Source organism: Salmo salar, chromosome ssa06 (genome assembly GCF_905237065.1).
Source record: "Salmo salar chromosome ssa06, Ssal_v3.1, whole genome shotgun sequence".
NCBI classification, from domain to species: domain Eukaryota; kingdom Metazoa; phylum Chordata; class Actinopteri; order Salmoniformes; family Salmonidae; genus Salmo; species Salmo salar.
In genome coordinates, this window is record NC_059447.1 from 23,987,229 (window position 1) to 23,997,500 (window position 10,272).

At 43.5% G+C, this 10,272-nt stretch overlaps 1 protein-coding gene across 1 annotated transcript in view; it reads right to left on the minus strand.

Annotated features, from left to right (window-relative positions):
• Positions 1–315: 315 nt before the first annotated feature.
• Positions 316–10,272, minus strand: part of LOC106606720 (cytohesin-3) — a 51,986-nt gene continuing 42,029 nt past the window's right edge. The window contains exons 10-13 of the mRNA XM_045720007.1: positions 6,218–6,294; positions 5,734–5,805; positions 5,184–5,338; positions 316–3,582 (exon numbers count right to left, since the gene is read on the minus strand). Of these exons, the coding sequence (XP_045575963.1) occupies positions 3,510–3,582; positions 5,184–5,338; positions 5,734–5,805; positions 6,218–6,294 (377 nt within the window). The 3' untranslated portion in view covers positions 316–3,509. The remainder of the gene's footprint in view (positions 3,583–5,183; positions 5,339–5,733; positions 5,806–6,217; positions 6,295–10,272) is intronic.

Consider the following 10,272-nt stretch of genomic DNA (forward strand, 5'->3'; position numbering starts at 1 on the left):
TAAACTCATACGAATGTTCATAGACATGGGTTGGATGTCAGTTGGTTGGTTACTGTTCAGGACGTGTTTTTCCAGTTACATTTTCTTTTCCACTGCTTTTCCACCATGTAAAAAACAGGCAAATATTGTATCTAAAGACTAGTTAAATAATTACTACCCATCACAGTTGGTACTTAGATTAACATAAATTAACTTAATTACCTATGACCCATAATAAAATATACATTTCAGCATATTATCTACTTCTAAACTGGATGATTAATTGCATATGCAAATATGTAGGTCAAGCTCAATAAATAATAAATAAATACGTCGTACAACGGATGTAGTCTTTATGTATACTTTGTGTAGCTTTCCACGTAATGTACAATGTGACCAATAGCTTTTACAGAGATATAAAAGTTCATTTAGCTATAGCCCCACACAAGGAGCAGTAGTAGGTAATATTCTGCCCTGAGATCAGGGGTCATATCTTACAAACACATAGAAAAACTCTACTGGATTCAACTTTATCAGTCAGCATTATAGTTCGGACATCATCACTTTCATCATCATCAATATTACTACCACCCATATCCTATTCATCCTCAACATCTGCCTTATCATCATCACCATCATCAATATTACTACCACCCATATCCTATTCATCCTCAACATCTTCCTTATCATCATCCCCATCATCAGTATTACTACCACCCATATCCTATTCATCCTCAACATCTGCCTTATCATCATCATCATCAATATTACTACCACCCATATCCTATTCATCCTCAACATCTGCCTTATCATCACCATCATCAATATTACTACCACCCATATCCTATTCATCCTCAACATCTTCCTTATCATCATCACCATCATCAGTATTACTACCACCCATATCCTATTCATCCACATCATCACCCCCATCGCCATCATTATCATCCTCATACCTGCTGGAAATTGACTTTTCCTGACATCACGTTATATAGTATTTGTTTCTGATCATGTTTTTGACTTGTGTACAGAAGACCCCAAACTGACCTGATGCAAAGTACAGCCAGTAGGTGTAACATGTTTCAGAGTATTCATACAACAACAAAAAGGAGACCCATAAAACCTAGACATTATTTACATATACATAACTTAAGTCTTTAGTTTTAACGCTTACGGACAGAATGGAACCATTTGACAAAGAAAATAAATACAAACAAGATAGTAGATTATATTTTGTAAGGGGAACACAAAAAGCAAGCAAGGATCTTAGGTTACAAATGAAAAGCATACGGGTCACATCAACGCATCGCCCTTCACTGACGCTGTTGGCATAGGTTTGGACCTCGAGACACTGAAAGAAAAGCTTAAAATGACTGGTACCCTATTGGGCTGTTTCACAAACCCATATTCAAGACTACAACACATTTTCAAAGTTTGTTCAATTGCATTGCAGACACTCCATCAATGGAGTAACTCCAATAGTAGGCTAAATATAGGTTCATGTAACCACCCTTATAATTCACAACCAAAGTAAAAAAGTATGCACATTTTAATATTCTGTGGTCCACACAATGTATGGAATCAGTCCAGCTGACTCAAGACTGTAATGTTGTAGTTTTTCTAGGTTTTGTCATCCTAATTTCAGCACTAACCTAGCTTTGTATTCTGAGGTTGCAGCAGAACTGCTGCAATGGCACCTGGGAAAAAGAGTTGAGCACCATAGTGGGATGATTACATGGTTCATGTTTAGGGCCAGGAGTGTAAGGCCCAGATTTGTTCCTAGTCAGGTCACATGTTCATGTACAGTTAGTGCAGCCCTGGAACTTTCTCTCCTTCCCTCCCTATCTGACACACTCACTCCATCTCTCACATTCGCTCTCCTCTTTCTGCCATGTCTCTCCATCCACCTGAACATTCACAAGAGGAACTCTGATTTTCTACCATCTTCATAAATGATCACACACAAACGTTTCTGTATAATGGATGTCAGAGATGACATTAAGATAGTCGTTAAATGTCTGCTCTTGGCTTGCACACTGCTGTGTTTACATACATACATGCATAGATACTGTGTAGATACACACACAAGTTAGCACACCCACTTCTAAATGCACTTTATGGTATATCTACAAACAGACATACATGCATGTGTATGTGAAAAATTGCAGTTTTGCTTTTGAAGTCGTCCAAAACGCAGAAGACACCTAGAAAGCAGGGGTTGGAACCAGTTCTGGGAACAGAACCGAAAAATAAAGACATTTTTGAGGAACAGAAACAGAACCGTGTACAAAAGTGATCTCTAGTGTTGCGGAATATAACTGTTTTTTTTTTTCAAATCTTGAGAACCAGGTAATAATGTTCTTTTGAGTTCCAAAATTAAATTAAAATAAATTCTAGTATATAATATTCTGTAATTCGGTGAAGTTATAAGGCTAGTAATACCCTACACACATTCTAATTCAAGTCCTGTCATGATGTTTAGCGCTTCAAGCCAAGTCCCCTCCATGTCCACCCCTCTCTCTCTCTCTCACTCTTGCCCCACCATGAAATGTCAGTCGCATCTCACACCTGCACTTATGTGACCAATTACAAATGTAAACAACAATCTAACCCGTTCCATAGCAAGCTGCTCTATCGGCACTAATTGGTGGAGTAAATACATTTGCTAAATGTAAAAACGCATGTTGATTTCACAGGTTTAACATTTCATGAAAAGGAACTATATGAGCTGTTACTTTTTGGGGGTTAGAACTGGTTCAGAACTTTATTTTCTGGTCAGAACACTGGAACGGAATGAAAAAATTGGGTTTCTGCTCGGAATGGAACGATTGGGAAATAATTTCTGTTCCAACCCCTGCTAGAAACACATAGAAGTAATCAGAACGAATGTGGGGAACACAGGAGGGCAGTGCGGGGGAGTAAAGAGACGAGAGAGAGAGACAGAGACAGAAAGAGAGAATGTGTGTTAATACATGTTAATACATCCCACTGGCTTCCCTTGGTACTCTGTAGTGTGGCTGAACCACACTGGTCCTATAGAGGGATGTCTCCCTGTGTTGGTCCATATATTGGTCCTCTGCTTTAGTCCTGGGACGTCATGTCCCTGTAACTCCAGCCCCTGGTACTGCAGCCAGGGCTGGGGAAGTGTCCAGAATGGGGAGGGAGGTTGTCTTCAAGACCGAAGCCTGTCCTCGTTGTCTTCAAGACCGGGTGCGAGTTCTATCAGGGTCTGAAGGGTCAGATGGCTATCTTTGGTTAGCCATCCATCTCTCTAGTGACAAGTTGGGTTCTGGGGGTCCAGGGGGAGAGGGATAGTAGGGAGGGAACTTCATGAGTGGAGTCTGTCCGTGGGAGTGGTGGGAGGGATGAGTGAGGGGGGAGGGAGAGAGGGGGAGTATGGAAGGGGTGTTTAACTTCATGAGTAAGATCTGTCTGGGGAAGAGGATTGGTGGGCTGAGGAAAGGGGGTTTGGGGTGTCCCAGTTTGGGATGTCCTGGGATGAGGGGTGTCCCAGGAAGGAATGTCCCTCCTCATTTCTTGTTGGCAATCCGTCTTTTCCTGGTGGCCAACATATCGTAGAAGGGATCCCTGCTGATGCTCGCCCTGGAACAGCCAATCAAAACAAATAAATAATAATACGCCAGGGGGAAACTTGAGCATTTTTTATATGGAAATGCGGCCACATTTCTACAAACCCCTGCCTTAACTAACTAGATCAAAAAGATACAAGTTTGTTCGGTGACCTAGTTTTGTTTCCATGGTTTCTGAAGAAAACCTACCCACCCCCTTTTTTCTTATTTTCCTCAGCACTCCGGTTCCATCTCTTTCAGAGATACTGTCGTTCCCTGATTCCCTGTTCTAGAACCCTTCCAAGTGTTCTCATTCTAGCATACTCTCTCCTCTCTGCAGTTTTCCAGGTTTATAGGTTGGAGTGCAGGGCAAACAATAGTGCTCTAAATTATCGACCCTCCAGCTCTCTTTTTCTGGGAGAGAAGGCACTTGGTACAAAGCGAAGTGAGTCACAGAGCCATTCTGGCTCCGGCACAGAGCTCAGTTTCAGTTTCACGGGTGTAAAATCCTGTTAGCACCAGCACAAAGCCAAAACCAGCTTAACCCCCCACTGCGGATTCTCTCCCTCTTACTCCCTTTACATTGTCCCCCATATACGACTATGTCTCTGAGCTATGACAACAATTCCTCTCCTTGTTTTAGCTTTTGGTTATTTACCGCAACCTAATTTCAGAAAAACAAAAGAAGAAACCCCGGGGCGCCTTTCTTTCTGCAAATAAATTAAACAGAGAATGAAATAGGATGAAGTTTATCCATTAAAAGACATTGCGACACATTGAAATGGATATGAATGTGATACCAAATATTGACTTATTACAATGGTGCAACAGTATAGCAAATATATTGAGTTAGCCTACATAACATTTATTTGATACAGTTATATAAGAGCTTCATAGCACAGTTCAGAATTTTCCAAACTCACACAGATGGTCCCCTAAAAGTAGTCTAAACTGTTTGTTTAAAAACTGTCCTAAATCGCGATTAAAGATAAGAGGATAAGGAGCAAGACTATACGACCATCCCTATTTTACTGAGGAAATGTTATTGACATAAAAGCCTTTTATCTTGGCTAAATCCTTATTGACTCCCTCTGGAGAAGATAACACACACACACACACACTGCATGGTAATGGTTAGCCTCTGTGGCAACAGAGGGGAAGCGCTGGGGCTTTAGCCCAGTTTGAGCCTCCTTTCCTGGCCAGGCTAGCTGGGCTCGCTCCCCATCTCCTGGGGTGCTTTAAGCGGTAACTAATCCATCCCGTATTTCCCCTGGGGGAGCTAACTAGCATTGTAGCCTAGATAGTGAATGTGTTGGGAAGTGGTTTTGGGAAGCTAACTAGCCATGCAGCCTAGATAGTGAATGTGGTGGGGAGTGGAGGGAAGCTAACTAGCATTGTAGCCTAAATAGTGAATGTGAGTAGTGCCAGGAAGCTAACTAGCATTGCAGCCTAGATTGTGAATGTGTTGGGGAGTGGAGGGAAGCTAATTATCATTGTAGCCTAGATAGTGAATGTGGTGGGGAGTGCCGGGATGCTAACTAGCATTATAGCCTAGATAGTGAATCTGGTGGGGAGTGGAGGGAAGCTAACTAGCATTGTAGCCTAGATAGTGAATGTGGTGGTCAGGAATCTTACTTGATGGACTTGATCCACTCCTCTTTCTCCTCAGTCGTGGGCGCCGATATCCTGTACACCGTGTGGTTGCCCTCGACGACCCGGCCGTCTGCCTCCGTCTTACACGCCTTGATCACCGAACCCTTGTGGTTGGGGTTGTAGAGCTCGAAGCAGTTCTGGGGGAGGGAGGGTGGGGGTAGTGGTGTAAGGGTGGTCCAACATTTTAGGAAACCCTAGAGTCTTTCCCCAGCAATCTGTTCTCATGGGTGAGGAGATGGTTGAGTTGAGTGGGTACTAGCATTGTAGCATAATCCCAACAAAGTGGAGGTGAAAGGGTGTTTGTATTGCCCAACAATTAGAGAGACCCTATCCTCAACTAGGTTACATGTTCCAGGTCAAATACATGACTAGAAATATGGAAGACTATGTTGACTTTTGACCCCTGGTTATATCATGAGTTGGGCTTCTTGTGGGAACCTTGTGGATGAGGTTGACTACCAGTAACACCTAATATAATAGTGACATAATAAGGTTTCAGAAGGGATGTGATGCAGTATCATGAAGCACTCACTGGTTTCCTGGGTTCCTCCACCTCTCTGATACTGAGGTTCTCTAAGGGGATGATCCCACGAGGCTCCTTATCCTGGAGGAGAGAGAGGGAGAGAGAGACAGAGAGAGATAGAGAGAGAACAAGACATGATCTGTGACATTGTTTCATAGACTGGAAAACAACCTTCATTCCCCTGTGCTCTGCTCTCTCTAATATAACTAATGATGTTAGTGTCTGGCAGGCAGGCAGTCTGGAGGACAGAGAGATAATGATATGATCCTCTAGGATAATACAAGGGTAGAGGACAGACTGCTGATAAAGCAACTATCTCTGGATAGAGAGGCAAATGCTTTGATAAAGATGCTGTGATAAAAAGCTTCCAGTTATACTACCACATATAAACGCGTGTACAAACACACAGGCAAAAAGCGTACTTGCCTACAATACTGCGGTCGCACACACGCATGCACACACACACACATTCACACACACCACACATACTTACTGTTGTGTACTCAAAGTAGTACAGGCAGTTGTCTGTCAGGATGAACCACCTTCTCTTCCAGGTCTTCACTCTTCCCCCTGAGACAGGAAATAGGAAGAGGAAACAGGAAGTGATGACACAATGGAATTAGTGACAGACTGACAGCCTCCACCATACTCCTCACAGTAGGAACAACAGGAGGAAGGCACTCCAACAAGACCAGAGCTGGAAAGTAGGCAAAGTAATGGCCGCCTTGACCACAATAACATGACAGCTCTACTGTTATAAATCAGCCAAGATAAATAAATAAAGTTGCTGAGAGATTTGTCTCAAACAACAGAAGGAAATCTATATACTGTACGTAAAGCATGTATACCAATGGCACAGGAGAAATAGAAGATGAGTGAGAAAGCGAGAGAAAGAGAGACAGAGAGTGAGAAAAGAGAGACAGAAAGAGGAGAGAAGAGAGAGAGAGAAGAGACCTTACACTTCCTCTAAAACACCCCATCCTCCTCCTGTGGACCTAAGACACTGAAAGATCAAAGCCAATGAACTCTGCTGTTGGTAGTTGGCACCACTGATTGAGAGGTGATGCAATTCCATCACAGGATTTGTTCAGCAATGTGATTGGTTACACCATCTCTTCCAGTTACTGCATAGAGAATATTCAATGATTACTCACACAACTCCTGAATTATTGCTAACTTTGCGCACTCATTATTTAAAGGCAATGGAATAAAATGCTATTGGATCTCCAGAAGAAGGAATGTACACACCACACTTGATATGAACCTAACTTGGCATCTAAAGCACCCTTGGAGGAATAACACACACACACACACACACACACACACACACACACACACACACACAAACGAATGTGTAAGCACAAATGCAAATACACACCAAACCCCCAAGCAAAGATTGTTACGTTTTGTAGCATGAGTATACCAAAGCTGAGGGGTATAGAGGGGAGGCAACACACAGTTGAAATAGTTTTTATCAGTGTTCCCCCTCAGGCAACTACAGCCCAGTACAGTGCAGCGTTCAGCTGAAATGAAACACACAGAGATGCAAGGCAGGGATGCTGAGAAGACTTCCCTGTTGGAAGACAGCAACACACACACACACACACACACACACACACACACACACACACACACACACACACACACACACACACACACACACTTAGCCCTCAGCACTGGTATTCACATAAAACCATACTAAATACAGCTGGCTGTTTGTTTATGAGTGGAGCAGGCATTCAAGACATTTAAATGTATGTTTTTCTTTCCACACAGTCACATTTCAGCGCTATGCCGATTATCTGTGTATTAGTTGGGTAAACTGGGCTACCATGTTGTACATGCCACACAAAAAGCGTAGAAATAGACAGATATAACAAGAGAGAAGTAAGCCCTGATCCAATGTTATACTTTTGAGTTACAAATCAAATCAAAGTTTATTTGTCACGTGTGCCGAATACAACAGGTGTAGAACTTACAGTGAAATGCTTACTTACAGGCTCTAACCAATAGTGCCAAAAAAGGTATTAGGTGAACAATAGGTAAGTAAAGAAATAAAAACAACAGTAAAAAATAACAGTCGCAAGGATATATACAGTAGCGAGGCTATATACAGGCTATATACAACACCATGCTCTACCAACTGAGCCACACCGGACTATGCATATATGACTATGCATATAGTGATATATTGATATATAGTGATATATGATGAACAGAGAGTAGCAGTAGCGTAAAAGAGGGGTTGGGGGGGGGCACACAATGCAAATAGTCCAGGTAGCCATTTGATTACCTGTTCAGGAGTCTTAGGGCTTGGGGGTAAAAACTGTTGAGAAGCCTTTTGGTCCTAGACTTGGCGCTCCGGTACTGCTTGCCATGCGGTAGCAGAGAGAACAGTCTATGACTGGGGTGGCTGGGGTCTTTGACAATTTTTAGGGCCTTCCTCTGACACCGCCTGGTGTAAAGGTCCTGGATGGCAGGCAGCTTAGCCCCAGTGATGTACTGGGCCATACACACTACCCTCTGTAGTGCCTTGCGGTCGGAGGCCGAGCAATTGCCGTACCAGGCAGTTATGTAACCAGTCAGGATGCTCTAGATGGTGCAGCTGTAGAACCTTTTGAGGATCTCAGGACCCATGCCAAATCTTTTTAGTTTCCTGAGGGGGAATATGCTTTGTCATGCCCTCTTCACGACTGTCTTGGTGTTTAGACCATTCTAGTTTGTTGGCGATGTGGACACCAAGGAACTTGAAGCTCTCAACCTGCTCCACTACAGCCCCGTCGATGAGAATGGGGGCGTGCTCGGTCCTCCTTTTCCTGTAGTCCACAATCATCTCCTTAGTCTTGGTTACGTTGAGGGATAGGTTGTTATTCTGGCACCACACACGGCCAGGTCTCTGACCTCCTCCCTATAGGCTGTCTCGTCGTTGATCAGGCCTACCACTGTTGTGTCATCTGCAAACTTAATGATGGTGTTGGAGTCGTGTTTGGCCATGCAGTCGTGGGTGAACAGGGAGTACAGGAGGGGACTGAGTGTAACCGATGTGAAATGGCTAGCTAGTTAGCGGGGTGCGCGCTAATAGCGTTTCAATCGGTGACGTCACTAGCTCTGAGACCTTGAAATAGTTGTTCCCCTTGCTCTGCAAGGGCTGCGGCTTTTGTAGAGCGATGGGTAACGATGCTTTGAGGGTGGCTGTTGTTGATGTGTGCAGAGGGTCCCTGGTTCGAGCCCAGGTAGGGTGAGGAGAGGGATGGAAGCTATACTGTTACATGAGCACGCACCCCTGAGGGGCTCCTGTGTTGAGGATCAGCGTGGCAGATGTGTTGCTACCTACCCTTACCACCTGGGGGCGGCCCATCAGGAAGTCCAGGATCCAGTTGCAGAGGGAGGTGTTTAGTCCCAGGATCCTTAGCTTAGTGATGAGCTTTGAGGGTACTGTGGTGTTGAACGCTGAGCTCTAGTCAATGAACAGCATTCTCACATAGGTGTTCTTTTTGTCCAGGTGGGAAAGGGCAGTGTGGAGTGCAATAGAGATTGCATCATCTGTGGATCTGTTTGGGCGGTATGCAAATTGGAGTGGGGTTTCTGGGATAATGGTGTTGATGTGAGCCATGACCAGCCTTTCACAAAGTGATGGTTAGCTTTTGCATCTCCTTTCTATCCATTCTATTTCTACAATTGATCGTTATTAATCCACAGCTGAGAATATCTGGAATGATCCTGTTTTCCGTTTGTTGTTTTTCTTGCCCTCCAGGTGAGACATGTCATAGGATGTGGTGTGGCAGGCTGACTGTGCATCCTGTGGTTTCCTGGGTGTGTGTGACTGGGATTTGTCCTAACAACGTTCTTGTGGGAGAGCTTTGTCCCAACATTCCTACAGGGCTCATCACTGACCATCCCTTAGAACAGTAGTGTCCATGGAAAAACACGTTTGTAACGCACACTAAGTACTACCAGAGAGTTTTTAACACCATCTTTGGTCTTATTCATTTAATTGAATCTCTCATTTCCTTTCTGTCTTTTAGTCGATAAATCCATGCTAAAAAGTCATTCATCATATACATGCTGTTTTCATATTTTTCTGGGGAGTTTTGCCTGGCGTATTTACATGAGGTAAAATGCTTAAAATCCTTTCTCTTAATTTCCACAGTGTACAGAGTGATCCTCTCTAAAAGAGACTAATTTGTTCATAGCCTTCAGGGTTTATTTGTACTGGGCCAAATGAGAATTATTACAGAGAAAACTCCAGTTGTAAATTGCCTGGGCAGAGAGAGCACTATAATATAATAATTCACAGGTCTTAAGGCACACTGGGACTATTTGCATACATATATACTGGGTTTGATGAGACTGCAGAGACGTTACATAGAGCCAGTGGAATGTGCAGCATGTCTGAGCCAGTGTGTGTGTGTGTGTGTGTGTGTGTGTGTGTGTGTGTGTGTGTGTGTGTGTGTGTGTGTGTGTGTGAGACAAGGCTTGGCCCACCTGCACTGAGTTGGCCTTTAACCCTAACAAGTCATAATAAGGCAGTTGGATTTCAACGTTACA